The 19,661-nt window shown below is 53.6% G+C and overlaps 1 protein-coding gene across 7 annotated transcripts in view; it reads left to right on the plus strand.

The window, feature by feature from the left end:
• The window catches only part of CRTC1 (CREB regulated transcription coactivator 1), a 50,153-nt gene extending 33,246 nt beyond the window's left edge, over positions 1 to 16,907 (plus strand). For 2 of the 7 annotated variants that reach the window (XM_064733999.1, XM_064734001.1), the window contains 6 exons: positions 2,139 to 2,275; positions 3,010 to 3,261; positions 6,060 to 6,161; positions 10,247 to 10,333; positions 11,825 to 12,005; positions 14,406 to 16,907. In XM_064733999.1, coding sequence (XP_064590069.1) covers positions 2,139 to 2,275; positions 3,010 to 3,261; positions 6,060 to 6,161; positions 10,247 to 10,333; positions 11,825 to 12,005; positions 14,406 to 14,617 — 971 coding nt within the window. In that variant the 3' untranslated portion in view covers positions 14,618 to 16,907. The remainder of the gene's footprint in view (positions 1 to 2,138; positions 2,276 to 3,009; positions 3,262 to 6,059; positions 6,162 to 10,246; positions 10,334 to 11,824; positions 12,006 to 14,405) is intronic. The other 5 variants (XM_064734000.1, XM_064734002.1, XM_064734003.1 and 2 more) reach the window with 4 other exon arrangements.
• Positions 16,908 to 19,661: the final 2,754 nt, after the last annotated feature.

The following is a 19,661-nucleotide window of genomic DNA, read 5'->3' on the forward strand; positions in this document are numbered from 1 at the left end:
TGGATCTGAACAAAATGATGATATCTGGGCTGTTTGTCCTCACTCACCCCGTGCCGGGCTGTGGCTCCTGGCAGTGTGGTGGACATTTCCTGCCCTGCTGTGCCATTAAAAACGGGGCTCTTCCTGCATAACCAGTTCTGCTTTTTCCATTTAAAGAGGTGTTTGCTTTTACAGTACCTCAAGTGCCCTCTGATAAGGCTGGTGCCAGGGTTTGTTATCTCAGCCCCAGACCCGAGCCCACACAAACAGAGCAGGAGCTGCGTTTGCTGGGCTGCCCGGGTGCCGCTGTGCCAGCTCAGTGCCCGCGGTGTCTGAGCTGCTGAGGCTGCTCTGCCTCTTCCAACGCCTCAGGCTGGCCACCAACCCCACCAACCGTGCCTGGGCTTGAGCCAGGACAGCCCACAGGGCTCTTCCTCTCATCCTGATGCTCCTCAGCCTGACCCAATTAATTACAAATCACCTAACGAGCTCCCGCGCCATCGGCTGAGGAGGCGCCTGCGGTGCTGCTCGTTCGGGCGCTCTTTGCTCTGCGTTTGGGGAGTTCCTGTGGGTGCAGAGCTCAGCAGGGCCCTGCTCTGTCCCTGTTGTGTCCCTGCTGTGTCCCTGCTGTGTCCCTGCCCTGTCCCTGCTGTGTCCCTGCCCTGTCCCTGCTGTGTCCCTGCTCTGTCCCTGCTGGTCCCTGCCTCTGTCCCTGCCCTGTCCTCCCTGCCTGCTGTCCCCTGTCCTGTGTCCCTGCCCTGTCCCTGCCCTGTCCCTGCCCTGTCCCTGCTGTGTCCCTGCCCTGTCCCCTGTCCTGTCCGCTGCCCTGTCCCTGCCCTGTCCCTGCCCTGTCCCTGCTGTGTCCCTGCCCTGTTCCCTGCCTGTCCCTGCCTCTGTCCTCTGCCCTGTCCCTGCCTCGTGTCCCTGCCCTGTCCCTGCCCTGTCCCTGCTCTGTCCCTGCCCTGTCCCTGCTCTGTCCCTGCGTGTCCCTGCCCTGTCCCTGCCCTGTCCCTGCCTGTCCCTGCCCTGTCCCTGCCCTGTCCCTGCCTGTCCCTGCCCTGTCCCTGCCTGTCCCTGCCCTGTCCCTGCCCTGTCCCTGCTTGTCCCTGCCTCTCCCTGCCCTGTCCCTGTTGTGTCCCTGCTGTGTCCCTGCCCTGTCCCTGCTCTGTCCCTGCTCTGTCCCTGCCCTGTCCCTGCTCTGTCCCTGCCCTGTCCCTGCCCTGTCCCTGCCCTGTCCCTGCTCTGTCCCTGCCCTGTCCCTGCTGTGTCCCTGCCGTGTCCCTGCCCTGTCCCTGCCCTGTCCCTGCTCTGTCCCTGCTCTGTCCCTGCTCTGTCCCTGCCCTGTCCCTGCTCTGTCCCTGCCCTGTCCCTGCCCTGTCCCTGCCCTGTCCCTGCTCTGTCCCTGCCCTGTCCCTGCTCTGTCCCTGCCCTGTCCCTGCCCTGTCCCTGCCCTGTCCCTGCTCTGTCCCTGCCCTGTCCCTGCTGTGTCCCTGCCCTGTCCCTGCCCTGTCCCTGCCCTGTCCCTGCTGTGTCCCAGCTGTGTCCCTGCTCTGTCCCTGCTGTGTCCCTGCTCTGTCCCTGCCCTGTCCCTGCCCTGTCCCTGCCCTGTCCCTGTTGTGTCCCTGCTCTGTCCCTGCCCTGTCCCTGCTCTGTCCCTGCCGTGTCCCTGCCCTGTCCCTGCCCTGTCCCTGCTCTGTCCCTGCTCTGTCCCTGCTCTGTCCCTGCCCTGTCCCTGCTCTGTCCCTGCCCTGTCCCTGCCCTGTCCCTGCCCTGTCCCTGCTCTGTCCCTGCCCTGTCCCTGCCCTGTCCCTGTTGTGTCCCTGCTCTGTCCCTGCCGTGTCCCTGCCCTGTCCCTGCCGTGTCCCTGCCCTGTCCCTGCTCTGTCCCTGCTCTGTCCCTGTTGTGTCCCTGTTGTGTCCCTGCCGTGTCCCTGCTGTGTCCCTGCCGTGTCCCTGCCCTGTCCCTGCTCTGTCCCTGCTGTGTCCCTGCTGTGTCCCTGCTGTGTCCCTGCTCTGTCCCTGCCCTGTCCCTGCCGTGTCCCTGCTGTGTCCCTGCTGTGTCCCTGCTGTGTCCCTGCCCTGTCCCTGCCCTGTCCCTGCCGTGTCCCTGCCCTGTCCCTGCCCTGTCCCCGCCATGCTGAGGGTGTTTTCTGTTCCCAGCAGGAATGACGACGACGCCGGCCCCGTCCCAGCACCGCCAGCCCAGCGTCAGCCCCCTGTCCCTGGGCACGGACTCCCGGCGCCCTCAGTCCCAGCAAATGTCCCCCACGCTGTCCCCACTGTCACCCATCACTCAGGTAGGAGCTCAGGGGCAAGCCAGGCTTCCCAGTCACATCTCTATTGGTTTAATTTGCTTAATCAAGGAGCCACAGGGATATTGGGAGGGAATTGCTGGCTGGGAGGGTGGGGGGAAATGGCTGCTCCATCCCTGGGAGTGCCCAAGGCCAGGCTGGACTGGGCTTGGAGCAGCCTGGCAGAGTAAAAATGTCCCTGCCCATGGGACAGGATGAGCTTTAAGGTCCTTTCCGGCCCAAACCATGATTCCATGAACTTCATCTCTTGTTCTGTAATTTCCTTCTTTAAAGGTGTTTAATTGAGAGCCTTAAAACAGGAGAGGTTTGTGGAGGGGACAGATTTTACTTGCTCTTTTCTAGAGCCTTGATAAAAACCATCTCTTAGACCACATTTTTTTGTGTTGTCCCAAAGTGAGCTGTGAAATTTGAAAGCCATTTCTCTAATTTATGACAGAAACTCAATTAACTTTTAAAATCGATTTTATTGTGGCTCTGTGACTGCCCAGGTGGGTGATTTCTGACCTTGAGATTCAGTTGGTTTATACAGGATGGTTTGGCTTGGAGGGAGCCCTAAACCTCATCCAATCCACCCTGCCAGGGCCAGCAACATCTCAGGGCAGCTTTTGACTCTGTGCCCCTTGAGGTGCCATTTTTAGCACCCAAACCAAGCCTGGCTCCATTGTCGGTGTGAGGAGCCGTCCCTGGCGGTGGCTGACGCTGCTGCTCGTTGTCTGCAGGCCGTGGCCATGGACGCGCTGTCCCTGGAGCAGCAGCTGCCCCCGTACCCGTTTTTCAGCCAGCCCAGCTCGCAGCAGCAGCCGCAGCCGGCGGGGGCCAGCTCGCTGCCGCAGCCCCCGGCCCTGCTGCAGAGCTCGGGGCTGCAGAGGGGCCCCCAGCTGCCCCCCCTGTCCGTCACGGTGCCCTCCAGCATCCCCCAGTCCCCGCCGGGCAGCCAGAGCCAGCCCTCCGTGGGCATCGACATCAACTCGGTGAGTCCGGCAGGGCTGTGCCCGCAGGGGCGGGGACGGGCACTGTGGGCGGGGATGGGCACTGTGGGCTGGGATGGGCACTGTGGGCTGTGCCCGCAGGGGTGGGGATGGGCACTGTGGGAGGGGATGGGCACTGTGGGCTGGCATGGGCACTGTGGGAGGGGATGGGCACTGTGGGCTGGCCCTGGCAGGGGCTGGCATGGGCACTGTGGGCTGGGATGGGCACTGTGGGCTGGCCCTGCAGGGGCTGTGCCTGGCAGGGGCGGGGATGGGCACTGTGGGCTGGCATGGGCACTGTAGGTTGGGAGTGGGCACTGTAGGTTGGGAGTGGGCACTGTGGGCTGGGATGGGCACTGTGGGCTGTGCCTGGCAGGGGCTGTGCCCTGCAGGGGCTGGCATGGGCGCTGTGGGCTGGGAATGGGCACTGTGGGCTGGGATGGGCACTGTGGGCTGGCCCTGCAGGGGCTGTGCCTGGCAGGGGCGGGGATGGGCACTGTGGGCTGGCATGGGCACTGTGGGCTGGGAGTGGGCACTGTGGGCTGGCATGGGCACTGTGGGCGGGGATGGGCACTGTGGGCAGGGATGGGCACTGTAGGTTGGGAGTGGGCACTGTGTGCTGGGAGTGGGCACTGTGGGCGGGGATGGGCACTGTGGGCTGGGATGGGTGCTGTGGGCTGGGATGGGCACTGTGGGCTGGGAATGGGCACTGTGGGCTGGGATGGGCACTGTGGGCTGGCATGGGCGCTGTGGGCTGGGAGTGCCCACTGTGGGCTGGGAAATCAGTTTGGACAGCCCCTGGGCATGAGGGTGTGAGGGAGGCTGAGGTAAACCTCAAATGGTTTTGCTTAAATGAACCTTTAAGTGTTTTCTAGAGGGAATTTTTGTGCCAGGTTCGATTAGACCCAGCTTAAATCTCTCAGCCTTTACTGAGGGATTTTCAGGGTGTTCAGTGTCCCCCAACACATCAGGATATACAGACTGGGGGAGCTCCCAGAGCCTCGAGGGAGAGTCCAACCACAACAACCATTTCCCAATAAAATACCAGCTGGAAAATTTACTTTCCAAAAGTTGTGTAGAACCAGGTATTCTGTGCAGTTTCACTACTTAGAACCCTTTTATTTGGAGGAATTTGATTCCAAAATGGGCCTTGTGGCTGCCCTGAAGAATTGGAGCAGGGATTTATGGACAGATCCCTGCTTGTTCTGAGGTGGCCTGTTAGGAAATGTTGTGTGTCAGCAGCTGAAGATCCCGGATCAGGAATGAGAGGCCAGGGAAGGAGGGAGGTCCCAGCTCCCCCAGCTCCCCCAGCTCCCCCTGCCCTGGGGGTCCCAGCCGGGTGCCCTGGCAGGGCTGGAGGGGCAGGAATGCCCTGGGCAGTGAAACCAATCCCTGCTGCTGGCCTGCACTGTGGGTGGAAGTGTCAGCAGCTCCTCGAGAGCAGCTCCTTCCCTTCCAGGGCAGGGCAGTCCAGCAGTGCAGAGGATCCCACCCCACTCCAAACCCGTCCCTGTTTGATTCTAATCCTCATCTAGCACCAGCACAGACAATTCTGATCTCATCCTTTGCTTTCTGTGTTGCTTTCCTCATCCTAAACCTCTTTATGACCTGAACTTTTAGGCTGCTGTGTTTATCTTCTAAAGCAACTCAAGTAATTCCTAAATAAACAGATTTAAAGCCACTTTATCAAAAAGCCTTTGGAGCTGTCACAGCCTCGCTGGCAACTTCTGCACAGGTTTTGTAAAGCACAATTGAAATGTATTTGTAGTTTGTACAACCTTCTGACAGGTTGTAAGTGGCAGTGCAGAGCAAAAAGAGACATTTTATTGGGATTTACAGAATTTGGGGTCAAAAACTGGCAGTGCAGAGTTCTCCTGCACTGCAGATCTGGTTAAATTCGCTGGAGTGCAGGTTCTCCTCAGTCATCCCTTAACTTCTAAAGGAAGTAAAATAAGAAGAGCTGGGCTACTCTTAATGTTAATTAGTGCAGCATTATTTAAATCCCATTAATATTATTAATTTGTTCCAAAGCAGGGTTCTTTATGATGGGAATAAATCCTGGAAAATAACTTCTCAGGACAGCTGAGGAGAGTATAAAACCCGCAGCTAAAGGCTGCAGAGCACAGTGTGGATTCCTGGGGAGTTTGGGCTCAGGTTTGTCAGCCAGCTGTTCTCACTGCCCTGTGCTGATAGCACAGCTGGAGGCAGGGCAGCACACACGTGGGGCTGCCATGCTGCTGGAGCATGAATGACACTCCTTTTGAATATTCCCAGCTCCCAAGACTTCTCTGCCCTAAATCCTTGGCTGCCCTGATTTGTTGAATGTATTTCGAAGCGAGCAGAAGTGAGACGGGCAGGAAATGCTCCCGGCTGTGCCCGAGCTGTCCCAGGGCTCTCCCCAGCGTGGGGGAACAGTGACACAGCCCTGTTTTCCCCCCAGAGCTGGGCAGGGGGGTTTCCCAGCAGGTGTTGGTGTTTTGCAGGCTCCCCGTGCAGGGTTTAACTGTGTGTTGTTCTGTAGGCCTCACCCCAGCAGGTGTTGGTGTTCTGCAGGCTCCCCATGCAGAGTTTAACTGTGTGTTGTTCTGTAGGCCTCACTCCAGCAGGTGTTGGTGTTCTGCAGGCTCCCCATGCAGAGTTTAACTGTGTGTTGTTCTGTAGGCCTCACTCCAGCAGGTGTTGGTGTTTTGCAGGCTCCCCGTGCAGGGTTTAACTGTGTGTTGTTCTGTAGGCCTCACTCCAGCAGGTGTTGGTGTTCTGCAGGCTCCCCGTGCAGGGTTTAACTGTGTGTTGTTCTGTAGGCCTCACTCCAGCAGTACCGCAGTAATGCTGGCTCCCCAGCCAACCAGTCTCCCACCTCTCCTGTCTCCAATCAAGGCTTCTCTCCTGGCAGCTCCCCTCAAGTAAGGGACTCTGTGCTTCCACAGGCCTTGCTTCTCGTGTGTGTTTGAGCTGGATCTCTCCATCACTGCCCCATAGTTGTCTGGCTGTGCTCCGTGTGTGCCTCATGCATCACCGACGCCCTCCATCCCACTCCCACAGGGCTCCAGGAGCTGCTGAGTTGCCTTTGCAGTGAGCAGAGCCAGGATCAGGCTGCTGGTGGAGCACGGGGTGGTGTTTGTGTGGGGGCAGAACCTCCAGGTAGAGCCCCTGCAATGGCCAGGGTGCCAGGGCAGCTGATGGGAGGGCAGCAAAGGGGCAATTTCAGTGCCTCCCGCAGCAGGAAAAAACCTGGGCACTAAATATTAAATATTTACACTAAATATCCCAAACTGACTTAGATCAGGACCTTTTTTATGTGAGAACACACCCAGTGAGAGAAAACACTGGAGAAAATGCTCTTGAAATGAGCAGCTGGTGGCTGGCAGGGATTGGGTTCCCAGCACGCTCCCTTGCATGCCAGCTGCTTCTCCTTGCTCTGCCTGTATCTCCTCACACATCCACATGGCCCGGATGGAAATCACAGCTTGAGGGAGTGTGTGATCCTCTGAAGGGGAGGTTTTTACCTGCCAGCAGCAAGAAATTAAACCCAGGCAAAATCTGAGGGTGCCCCAGTGTAAGAAAGTGCATTTTCAGTGCCTGATGCTGCTGAAAGAGCCCCAGCTGGCTGCTCTGGACAATCCCACCTGGAGAAAAGAAGTGCAGGGAATTCTTCCAGAGCATCACAAGAGTCTGAAAATCCATTTTCTGTCTCATCACTGAACGGTGAAGGCTGTAAGGAGGATCCTTTCTAAATAAGTGCTGCCCCTTCATGGTTGCCAGGCAGAAGCTCCAGGTGTCCTTCATTAGCCAGGTGATGGTAAGCTCAGCCCTGGGTCCGAGTGGCAGGAATTGTCTGCATTTCCTTAACCCTCCTCAAGTGCTTCCTAACCTCTCTCTCTGCCTGCTGCTGTGAGCTCTGTGTGCCTCCAGAAAGCAGCACTGTCCCCGAGCAGAGCCTGCTGCACACTCAGTTCTCACTGCACAGCGCATCCACATTTGGGGTTTATGTTGATTTATTTATTCCTCCTTTGATTTCTCAACCACTCTGGCTTGGTTTTGTCCCCTCTGGTCAGTGCCAACAGAGCACACACTGGGCTGTGATTTTCCTGCTGGTTTTATTCTGTAAAACCTTCCTCAGGTTTTGCTCTGTTTGACAGGGACACCACGACTCTTGAGCGAAGGCAGAGGATTTATTAATTCTGCTCTCTGTACTTTTGGCCTCTTAAATACCCCCAGAATTCTTTAGTTTTGCTAAATTAAAACTGAGGTGGATTTGGTGCCTCCAGGAATGCCCCAAAGCTGGTGGTGGTCACAGACATGAAATGTGGAGAGGAGGAAAATGGGGTTGGGTGTGGAGATGGGGCAGCTGCAGGTGGCAGAACCCCTCAGTGTGCCCGGAGCGAAGGCAGAGCATCCACTGTGAGCACCTGGCACTGCTGAGGCCTCCACGTGCTCCAAAGGACATTCCCTGACCCACAGACCCTCTGTGGGCTTGGTTTGTGTCCCACAGGTTCCCCTGCACGCTCCCAGCTGTGCCCAGCCCTGCTCCCTGTCCCAGCCCTGTGTGTGTGTGTGTCCCCATTGCCCTGGGGATGGGAGGGCTGTGCTGCCCCAGCTCTGTGTTTGCATGGCTTCCAGCCCCTGCCTGGGCTCTGCTCCCTGCTCTCACCCCATCCTGCTCCAGTCACACACAAACTCTGCTCCAGTGCCTCTGACCTGGGCAACGGTAGGTATGTGCAGATGTGCAGATGGAACATCCCAACATTGGGGTTTGCTCACAGTCACTCCATGGACCCACAGGGTGCTCTGGTGACTCCCCGGTGCCTCAGGAGATGCTGTTGGCACAGTGGCCTTCCTGCAGTGGTTGTAAACGATCCTGAGGCTCTGAGGTGTTGAAGGAATGGCATTTCCAGTGGGGATTTGGGGTTTCCTGTGGGGATTTCTGTGCTTGCAGCTCTAGGAACCAGCACACGTCCCAGCAGAGGCAAACCCAGGCTGGGCTGGGTGGGAGGCTCTGAGCTGGCCTTGCACGAGCACATCCTGCTCTGCTCCTGAGTTCTGCTCATGTTCCCCAGAGGCTTTTGGGATGGAAACAGCGCTTGGTGAAGCACAAAGATTTTAGGGATCGTCCTCGTGTTGGGAATTGTCCTCTCATTCCCATTCTGTGGAATGAAACCACAGGAGTGAAAGGCACAAAACACCTCCATCCTCTGTGGAGCTCTCAAATGTCCTTTGGGTTTTGGTGTTGGTTTTGCTTCCTGTCAAGTCTGTGCCATCCCAAAATTCACATTTTCCTTGGAAATGGTTATAAACCATAGGTTGGACTGCATTTAGGTTGGTTAAAACCCCCAAATTTACTTGCAGTGGTGCTTTGCTTTTCTCCTGTCAGCATCTTAGCAGTGGCTCTTGTGGTGTTTGATCCCTTTGTCCTGGGGTCCAGCAGCTCTGGAGTGTTGGTAAATTGGAGATAAACTGGAAAAGTTTCCACCCTGGGGTGTGACAGCCCTGGGGTCTGCCTGGAAGTGGGGAGGTTTCTGAGGAATATCTTGGTGCTTCTTTTTTCCCCTCATGGAAGGGGCAATTCAGGTGATTTTTGAATTATTTTTTCATACAAGGTGGTTTTTTTGAGGCTCTAAATCCTGTTCTGATTCTTCCTAAACTTTTCCTGAATTTCCCATGCTTAAGTTTTTAAGGACGAAATTTGTGGCCTTCTGCTTTTGCCATGTGGATAAACCAGCAATTGAATTTTGTTTTCCAAGACTGACACAACCACTCCATGGAAATTGTCTTTTAGAGGTGTTCTCTCTGTCAGTTAATGGTTTTTATTTGCAGCTGGAATATCAGAATTTAGAATTTTAAATCAGGAGTGGTGGTGCTGATTTTATCTGGCATTTTTGATCAGGATTAAAACATGAACCTCAGATTCTTGGTCACCTTTAGAATAATTGATAAATGATGGAGAATAAGTGAGGGACTGGATTCCCAGGTGATTCCTGCCTGCTCCGTGCTGATTTCTCTGGAATTCCCAGATTTCTCTGAATTCCCGGATTTCTCTGAATCCCCATTTTTCCTGGCATCCCCAGATTTCTCTGAAGTCCCACATTTCTCAGAATCCCCAGGTTTCTCAGCATCCCCAGATTTTCAGCATTCCCAGATTATTTCCCGGCATTCCCAGATTTTCAGCATTCCCAGATTTTCAGCATTCCCAGTTTTCTCAGCATCCCCAGATTTCTCAGAATCCCCAGATTTTCAGCATTCCCAGGTTTCTGAGCATTCCCGGGTTTCTCAGCATTCCCAGATTTTCAGCATTCCCAGATTTCTCAGAATCTCCAGATTTTCAGCATCCCCAGATTTCTCAGAATCCCCAGGTTTTCAGCATCCCCAGGTTTCTCAGCATCCCCAGTTTTGTCAGAATCCCCAGATTTTCAGCATCCCCAGATTTCTCAGCATCCCCAGATTTTCAGCATTCCCAGATTTTCAGCATCCCCAGATTTCTCAGAATCCCCAGATTTTCAGCATCCCCAGGTTTTCAGCATCCCCAGATTTTCAGCATCCCCAGTTTTGTCAGAATCCCCAGATTTTCAGCATTCCCAGGTTTCTCAGCATTCCCAGATTTTCAGCATTCCCAGATTTCTCAGAATTCCCAGATTTTCAGCATCCCCAGTTTTGTCAGAATCCCCAGGTTTCTCAGCATCCCCAGATTTCTCAGAATCCCCAGTTTTATCAGCATCCCCAGGTTTCTGAGCATCCCAGGTTTTCAGCACTCCCGTTTTTCTCAGCATCCCCAGATTTTCAGCATCCCCAGATTCTCAGAATCCCCAGATTTTCAGCATCCCCAGGTTTCTGAGCATCCCCAGGTTTCTGAGCATCCCCATGTTTCTGAGCATCCCAGGTTTTCAGCGCTCCCGTTTTTCTCAGCATTCCCGTCTGTTCCCGGCATTCCCGCTTTTCCCGGCGCGCCGGGGGCAGTGGGGGTTTCGCACCATGAACTCTGTTTTGTTTTCAGCATTCTTCCATGCTGGGCAGTGTTTTTGGGGACTCCTATTATGAGCAGCAGATGACAGCTAGGCAGGCTAATGCCCTCTCCCACCAGGTGAGCAAATTCATCTCGGGCCTCCTCGGCCCCTCCCGCCTCAAATTAACCCCAATTAACGCCTGGCTCATTTCCGTCAGTCAGTCCCCGTTCTGTCCATGTAGAGTTCTCCTGCTTTTTGTTCGTTTCTTGTTTGGTTTGGTTTCCCTTCCTCCCTCCCCTCTCTTTGTCCTCCCCATCCCACGCGGGTGTTCTGCCAAAAAATGGGAGATCAATTCAAAATATATAATAATGAGGCTTTTCAAATGGGAGATCAATTCAAAATATATAATAATGAGGCTTTTCAAATGGGAGATCAATTAAAAAAAATATATATAATAACCAAGCTTTTAAAATGGGAGATCAATTAAAAAAATACACATAATAATGGGGCTTTTAAAGTGAGACATCAACTAAAAAAATATATAATAATGCAGCTTTTAAAATGGGAGATCCATTAAAAAATATGCAATAATGAAGCTTTTAAAATGGGAGATCCATTAAAAAATATATAATAATCAAGATTTTAGAATGGGAGATAAATTAAAAACTGTATAATAATGAGGCTTTTTAAATGGGATATCAATTTTAAAACTATATAATAATGAGACTTTGAAAATGAGAGGTCAATTAAAAAATAGATATTGAAGCTTTTAAAATGAGAGATCAAGTAAAAATATATATAATAATGGGATATCAATTAAAAATATATATAATAATCAAGATTTTTAAATGAGAAATCAGTTAAAAATGTATAATAATCAAGCTTTTAAAATGAGAGATTAAATATATATATAATAATCAAGCTTTTAAAATGGGATATCAGTTTTAAAAATATATAATAATGAAGCTTTTAGAATGGGAGATCAATTAAATATATATAATAATAAAGCTTTTAAAGATTCAAATAATGCCAGGCAGCTTTGAAAAGGGAAAATAGTGAAACAAAAATGTTAAAGCAGTGAAAATCAGCTTGGAAAAAGGAATTCTGCTGGGCAGAGACCTCAGGGCGAATTCATCCCTTTATTTCCCTTTCCACCCTCCAGTAGAGCATGGATGGATTAAATTATTTAATTTAATTCTGGGATTAAAATAATAAAAGTTATGGAATACTTAGAGGTTTAAGTGTCCTGGAGGGAATTGTGCTGGGCAGAGAGCTCAGGGAGAGTTCATCCTTTATTTCCCTTTCAATCTTCCGCCAGTGGGTGGATTGAATTAATTCAATTATTAAATACTTAAACTGAGATGAGTCTCGGAGGGAGTTCTGCTGGGCAGAGAGCTCAGGGTGAGCCTGAATTCCCTTCATTTCCCTGTTTCCCCTCGCACCCTCCCTTTTCTCTGTCCCTCCCCAGTTTGGTGGTGCTGGGCAGGGCCTGTTGGTGCAGCTCAGGGCCCAGGGCCCCGTTTGGAGCAAGGGAAGATGAATTTGTTTGCCTGTCTGTGTTGTCCTGGAGCCGTGTCCGTGTCCCCTGGCCGTGCAGGCTGGCCCGTAACCCTTGGTGTCCCCTGCAGCTGGAGCAGTTCAACATGATCGAGAACGCCATCAGCTCCAACAGCCTGTACAGCCCCTGCTCCACCCTCAACTACTCGCAGGCCGCCATGATGGGACTGACGGGCAGCCACGGCAGCCTGCAGGACTCGCAGCAGCTCAACTACTCCAGCCACAGCAACATCCCCAACATCATCCTGACAGGTAAACCCACCCTGGGTGCTGTGGGGTTTTATCCTGACAGGTAAACCCACCCTGGGAGCAGCCCTGGGTGCTGTGGGGTTTTATCCTGACAGGTAAACCCACCCTGGGAGCAGCCTGCCCTGGGTGCTGTGGGGTTTTATCCTCCCCAACACCATCCTGACAGGCACAAATCCACCCTGGGAGCTGCCCTGGGTGCTGTGGGGTTTTATCCTGACAGGTAAATCCATCCTGGGAACAGCCTGCCCTGGGTACTGTGGGGTTTTATCCTCCCCAACACCATCCTGACAGGCACAAATCCTCCTGGGAGCAGCCTGCTGTGGGTGCTGTGGGGTTTTATCCTGACAGGTAAACCCACCCTGGGAACAGCCTGCTGTGGGCTCTGTGGGGTTTTATCCTGACAGGTAAACCCACCCTGGGTTCTGTGGGGTTTTATCCTCCCCAACACCACCCTGACAGGCACAAATCCACCCTGGGAGCTGCCCTGGGCTCTGTGGGGTTTTATCCTCCCCAACACCATCCTGACAGGTAAATCCACCCTGGGAGCAGCCCTGCCCTGGGTGCTGTGGGGTTTTGTCCTGATGGAATGGTGGAGCTGCCTCTGTGGGAAATGGGAGCCTCCTCCAGCCAGCTCTCATAGGTTTATTTCAGCTCTTAGAGGTTATTTTACACCCTAAAAGCTCAGCTACCTTACAAAGCTACAGCAACATCCCCAACACCATCCTGACAGGTAAATCCACCCTGGGAGCAGCCTGCCCTGGGTGCTGTGGGGTTTCATCCTGACAGGTAAATCCATCCTGGGAGCAGCCTGCCCTGGGCTCTGTGGGGTTTTGTCCTCCCCAACACCATCCTGACAGGTAAACCCACCCTGGGAGCAGCCTGCCCTGGGCTCTGTGGGGTTTTATCCTGACAGGTAAATCCCACCTGGGAGCAGCCCTGCCCTGGGCTCTGTGGGGTTTTATGCTGATGGAATGGTGGAGCTGCCTCTGTGGGAAATGGGAGCCTCCTCCTGCCCTTAGAGGTTATTTCACACACAAATAGCTCAGATACCTTACACAGCAACATCCCCAACACCATCCTGACAGGTAAATCCCACCTGGGAGCAGCCCTGCTGTGGGCTCTGTGGGGTTTTATCCTCCCCAGCATCATCCTGACAGGTAAATCCCACCTGGGAGCAGCCCTGCTGTGGCTCTCTGGTGTTTTATCCTCCTGTTGTAGGGAGGAGTGATGGATCTGACTGTGTGTGAAACTGGAGCCTCCTCCAGCCAGCTCTCATCAGCTCTTACAGGTTATTTCACACCCAGATAGCTCAGCTACCTTACAAGGCATAAATCCAACAAAATAGCTTCTATAGCAGTATTAGAAACAAAAATATTTTAATAAAAGGCAAAATAACAAACTCTTTACAGGGTCCCTGCAAATACCATCCTGAGCAGCTCCTCAGGGCATGGCCCAACCTGCCACAGCTCCAGGAGGTTTGGACAGCCTGGGGTGTGGGGTGTCTGTGCAGGGCCTGGGGCTGGATCCATGATCCCTGGGGGTCCCTCCAGCCCAGGATGTTCAGCATTCCATGGTCCCAGCCTGGGGGTTGCTGCTGTTGAGGGCTTTGTGTCACCCGGGCTGTGGTGCCAGTCCAGTGTGGCTGCTGACAGAAACAGAAACAGGTAACTTCATCCTAGGGAAGTTGTGAGAATGCTCAGAGAAAGAATTAAAACAGTTTTTACCTCAGTCTCTGCCCCTGGTGTTTGTGAGCACGTGGGATGTTTGTACGTGGTGTTTATGGAAAGGTGTTTACAAGAAGGTGTAGTTCCTGCTTAGCCAGCGGTGTGAGGGCTGGTGTTCAAGGACCAGGCAGGTTCTGAGTGAACAGTCCTGTCTGTAAATATGCAGAGTTCCTAACAAATCTCACTTCATGTCCTCTGAGCGTTGGAGCCAATGTCTCCTTCCTTCAGCCATTCCCAGCCCTTGTCCAGGTGTGTGTCCAGTGCTCACCTGCACACAGGCAGAGCACCCAGAGCTCCAGTTTTGCAGTGCATTTGTCCTGAGTTCCCTGGGTCCTGTGCTGGGGCGAGGAAAAGCTGCGGGAGCCAAGCTCTGCCTGCTCAGCCCCAGCTGGCCAGCAGAGGGTTGCAGTGTCACATATGGTGGCCAATCTGGTCACAGCGGGATTTTGGAAACGATCCCTGCCCAGGGATTGCTGATGGGAGCGGTGGAAGCTGAGGGAGAGAAAAGGCTCCAGCCACAGCAAACACGAATTTTGGGTTGTGTTGGGTGCCTTGGAGATGCCGTGAGGAATCTGCAATCTGCAGGAGGGTGGGTGTTCCTCAGCTGAGAGCTCCATAACCATTGCCAGGGTTTTGGGAGCTGTTTCCTGACTGAGCCCTGTGTGTTGTGTCCCTGCAGTGACAGGAGAATCCCCCCCCAGCTTATCAAAAGAACTGACCAGCTCCTTGGCAGGAGTGGGGGACGTCAGCTTCGACACGGATTCCCAGTTCCCTCTGGATGAACTCAAAATTGACCCTTTGACCCTGGATGGACTTCACATGCTCAACGACCCCGACATGGTCCTCACCGACCCCGCCACAGAGGACACGTTCCGCATGGACCGGCTGTGACCCGGGAGCCGCCACGTGGGGGCTTCACCCACCCTGGGGGCTGCATCCCAACCTGGAGCCACCATCCCGGGGCTGCATCCACCCTGGGGGCTTCATCCAGCCCTGGAGCCACCATCCCGGGGCTGCATCCATCCTGGGGGCTCCCCCTGGGGCTGCATCCCACCCTGGGGGCTTCATCCCACCCCAGAGCCACCATCCTGGGGGCTGCATCCCACCCTGGAAGCTCCATCCCAGCCCAGGGTCCATCCTGGGGGCTCCATCCCACCCCAGGGGCTGCATCCCAACCCTGGGGCTCCATCCCACCCTGGGTCTCCATCCCACCCTGGGTCTCCATCCCACCCGAGGGTCCATCCCCCCCAGGGTCCCTCCTGGAGGGAGCAGCTCTCCGTGTCCCTGTCCCATGGGTCCCCAGCTTGTTGTTCTGAGCTTGCCGCGCTGCCCAGCCCGTCCCAGCCGTGTCCCCCGAGCCGCTCGTTGCCGTCCAGCAGTCAGGATTGTCCGGTTTGTCCCGGTGGTTTATCCCGGTTTGTCCCGGTGGTTTATCCCGGTTTGTCCCAGTGGTTTATCCCGGTTTGTCCCGGTGGTTTATCCCGGTTTGTCCCGGTGGTTTATCTGATTTATCCCAGTGGTTTATCCGGTTTATCCCAGTGGTTTATCCGGTTTGTCCCGGTGGTTTATCCCAGTTTGCCATCGGTTTCCCCTGCCCAGCCCCCTGCCCCAGTCCCTGTGCACCCCGGGGGGCTCTGGGCAGCGGGGCTGGAGGGGCGCTGCCCCCTTGGCAGCCAATGCCCGCGGTGCCACCGTGCCCGGGGCTCTGCTGGTGGCACTGCCAGCCCTGCCGGGCCCGGGGGTGTCCCCAGCTCTGGTCCCTCCCTCCTGCCCCAGCAGTCCCGGCCACGCGGAGCCGCCAGGCCCACAAAGCCACTTCAAACACTATTGGTTCCAAGCTTTCTATGGTTTTGTTTTATTTTTGTTTTTTTTTTAATATATATGTAATATATATCTATTTCTATATATGGCTACATATATAGAGAGCATTTCTGAGCACACATGAAAGTTCTATAATTCATTACTTGATTAGACAGAGGATCAGAACATCTTAAAGCAGCTAAAAAAAGATAGAGACTAACCTGCATAATCCTAATTTTTACTTTGTGAGAGATTCCTGGGCAACAGGAAGGGCATTTCCATAGCAATGCCAGGCTCGTAGAATCATGATTTTTTAATTTTTTATTCTTATTCATTACTTATTCTGTTACTTATTTATGACTTTTTTTGGTTGTTGTCGTTGTCATTTCTTTTTTTTTTAATTTTATTTAAATATTTGGATATTAGGAAAGTAGCTCAACTACATACAGCCAATGGAAGCACTCTACATAATATTTGTACAGTACTTTTTTTTTTTGTGGTTTTATTCCAGAAATATATTATATATATTATATATGTAGGTATTTTTAAACTAACTGGAATTTTAAACAGATGTTAAGCAGGAATAAGGAAGCCTAAGGCAAGTTTAGATATTTTCCTTTGGAATAGGCAAAATAGGGTGGTTGGAACTTAAAAATTCCTTCATTCACCCGGGGGAAAAAAATCTCTTGCTCCACAATGACCAGGATTAAATCCTCCAAAATTCTGTTTAATTAAATGGAGAATTGATTATTTCTGATGGTCCTTGTGAATATTTTGTGCTGCAAATTTAAAAAAAGAAAATCCCATCCAGATTCCCCAAGGTCAGAATTGGTGATTTCACTCTGGCTGAGGGGAGGTGATTCCCAGATTTCTGGGAACGAATGGAATCAGAGGGCACTGCTGGAGCATCCTCATTCCACTGGGGAAGGGCAGGAATTCATCAGGAATTAACAGGATTTGGAGTCATTAACTGATTAGCTAATTAACTGACGCGGAGGGAGGCGCCTCCAGCCTGGGCTGGGAGGTTCCCATTCCCAGTTCCCATTCCCAGCTGGGGTTTGTCCCCCCTGGATTTCCTCTCTGCCCCAGCCCAAGGAATTCCCAACCCCAAAGCTTCTCCTCTTTGGGAACGGCCTGGGCTGCTCTTAATGAGAGTCCCCTGCAATTAATGAGAGTCCCCTGCAATTAACGACTCCTCTCTGCTCTCCTGAGCTCTCCTAATGAGTTATCCAAGTTTCTGTGTGCTTCCAGAAATCCTGGGCTGCCCTGCTGAGGTTCCTGCCTGCTCTGCTGGGTCAGGGTCAGGATCTCCCCAGCCCTGGGCGTCCCCTCACCTTCTGTGCCATTTGTTGACCATTTGCACTAAAAATGTGGAATTTTTTCTTGGCTTCCCTGTGTCTTTTTTATTTCTTTGTTGTTTTGTTTTGTTTTGTTTTGTTTTGTTTTCATTTGCTCCTTCTCCACGCCCTCCAGAGGTTTCCCTGCATCTCTTGGGAGTGTTTTGGGATTTTTTGGCAGGGTTTGAGCTCGGTAGGATCCTTTCAGATCCCTCCCGCTTTTCCCGTTTAAGGAGGAGATAAAAGGCAGCTCAGACAGGAGGAACCCTGGAGAAAACCAGGAGGAATTTGGGCCCAGGTGACTCAGAGCCCCTTGCTGAAGGTGCAGTGAGAGCTTTGTGCAGCTCCACGTGGGAATTGTGTTTGTCTCCTGCTGGAATGGCTCCGTGCATGTGCAGTCCTTGTGTGCTGTGTGTGGAACAGCGGGGTCACTGCAGGGGAGGCGGCGGCAGAGCTGGGGTTCAGTGCAGAAATGCTGGGGTTCAGTCCTGCAGGCTCTGGGGTTCAGTGCAGAAGAGCTGGGGTTCAGTGCAGCAATGCTGGGGTTCAGTGCAGAAATGCTGGGGTTCAGTCCTGCAGGATCTGGGGTTCAGTGCAGCAGAGCTGGGGTTCAGGAGTTGGGGTTCAGTGCAAATGCTGGGGTTCAGTGCAGCAATGCTGGGTTCAGGAGCTGGGGTTTCAGTGCAGCAATCGGTGGGTTTCAGTCCTGCAGGCCTGGGTTCAGGAGCGGGGTTCAGTGCAGCGAGCTGGGGTCAGTGCAGCAGGATCTGGGGTTCTTGGGTTGGGTTCAGTGCAGCAAAGCTGGGGTTCAGGAGTTGGGGTTCAGTCCTGCAGGATCTGGGGTTCAGGAGTTGGGGTTCAGTGCAGCAGAGCTGGGGTTCAGTGCAGCAATGCTGGGGTTCAGGAGTTGGGGTTCAGTCCTGCAGGCTCTGGGGTTCAGGATCTGGGGTTCAGGAGTTGGGGTTCAGTCCTGCAGGCTCTGGGGTTCAGGAGTTGGGGTTCAGTCCTGCAGGCTCTGGGGTTCAGGAGTTGGGGTTCAGTCCTGCAGGATCTGGGGTTCAGTGCAGCAATGCTGGGGTTCAGTCCTGCAGGATCTGGGGTTCAGGAGCTGGGGTTCAGTGCAGTAATGCTGGGGTTCAGGAGTTGGGGTTCAGTCCTGCAGGCTCTGGGGTTCAGGAGTTGGGGTTCAGTCCTGCAGGCTCTGGGGCTCCTCACGGGAGGGAGGCTCGGGCAGGGAACTGCAGCTCCAGCTCCTGCCCGGTTTTTTAACTCCGTGTGTAAATAAGAGCTCTTTGTTTCTTAGACTTGTAAGTAGACCTTGAAAATCGCCTTAATTTCAAACTAACACACCTTGGATGCAGCTGTGGCAGCTGGGGAGCTCCAGCTGGGGGAGATGCAGGTCTGGTCCCTGGGGAGGGAGCAGGAGGTGCCCGTGGGCTCCAGCTGTGGCAGGAGGGGCTCCAGCTGTGGAGCTGCCTCTGCTCCCGACCCTGGGAGATCCAGGGGTTCCTTTCCCTTCCCCAGGGACCTTTCCTGTGGGAGCTGCCCCAGAGGATTCCCCCTTTTCTCTCACTCCTTCAAATTCCAGTGTTGTGGCATCAGGCTGATGTGGCAGCAAACCCAGAGAGAAGCGTGGAGCGGATCCCGAGCGTTCCCAGAACAAATAATCTGCTTTTATTCCAAATGTGACAGCCCTGTGCTCATTCCAGTGTCTGGGGCTCCCTCCCCTCGGGTGGGAGCAGAAAGGGAAAACCATCACTTAGGAAAAACAAAAAAACCAAGGAGGAAATGGTGTTAATTGCTATAATTTGATTGCAGTGGTGGTGGAGCTGTCTGGTGTCTCCAGGGGTGACTGTCCCGCCCTCCCTCCTGACCCCCTCCCTCTGTTTTTCTATCTCCATAAGGAATCCCCCCATTCCCAAGCTAGACTGTTGCATTTGCCAATACAATGGGGAAGAGCAGGAATAAACCCTCGGTGCATCCAAAACTGTGATTCTTTCCCAGCAGCCGCCCAGCCCTGGCGCTGGGGCTGGGGAGGCTCCTGTTGCTGTACATAGACCCCGTCCCCGGCTTGTGCATGGCAGGGAGCGCTTGGCAGCCCCTGTGCCCCCACACGGCCCGGGCTGGCTCTGCCCCCCTGGGGCCAAATCCTCCTTTCCAGAGGGGAAACCTCCCCAGAGCGGCCGGGTGGGTTCGGGGAGGGAGCGGGGATTGTTTGGGAATCGGCGTTGGGAGAGCTCGGGGTGAACCTTCAGCTCAGCGAGGTTGGGTTTGGTGTCCTGCAGCTCCTTCCCAGCCCTGACTTGGTCGTTCCTTCCCAGCCTTGATCCCAGAATTCTTTTCCAACCTTAATTTGGTTTTTCTTTTCCCACCTTGGTTCGGTCGTTCTTTTCCAACCCTAATTTGGGGATTCTTCTCCAAACCTGAGTCAGGTTCTTTTCCAGACTTGATTCAGGTTCCTTCCCAGCCTTAATCCAGTGATTCCTTTCCAACCCTGATTCAGTGGCTCTGTCCCAACCTCAATTCCACGATTCCAAGAGCAAAAGCTGCCCTGAGTTTATCTAAAAGCAGTTTACCTAAATTTCCCTCAAAAAATGAACCCTTGGACCTAAAACCTCGAATTTCTGCCAAAACAACAATTAAGGCTTGAGCTTCATTTGGTTGATTCCCTCAAGGGAAGAGCCTGGAAGCCCCTCTGGACAGGCAGGAAGCAGGAAGGCCCCTCCTCCCCCGCAGATCCCGACCTTGGCTGTTTTTTTCGGGAGAAACCCCAAAACCAGCGCGTTTATTCCTCGGAG

Source organism: Zonotrichia leucophrys, chromosome 28 (genome assembly GCF_028769735.1).
Source record: "Zonotrichia leucophrys gambelii isolate GWCS_2022_RI chromosome 28, RI_Zleu_2.0, whole genome shotgun sequence".
Lineage (NCBI taxonomy): Eukaryota > Metazoa > Chordata > Aves > Passeriformes > Passerellidae > Zonotrichia > Zonotrichia leucophrys.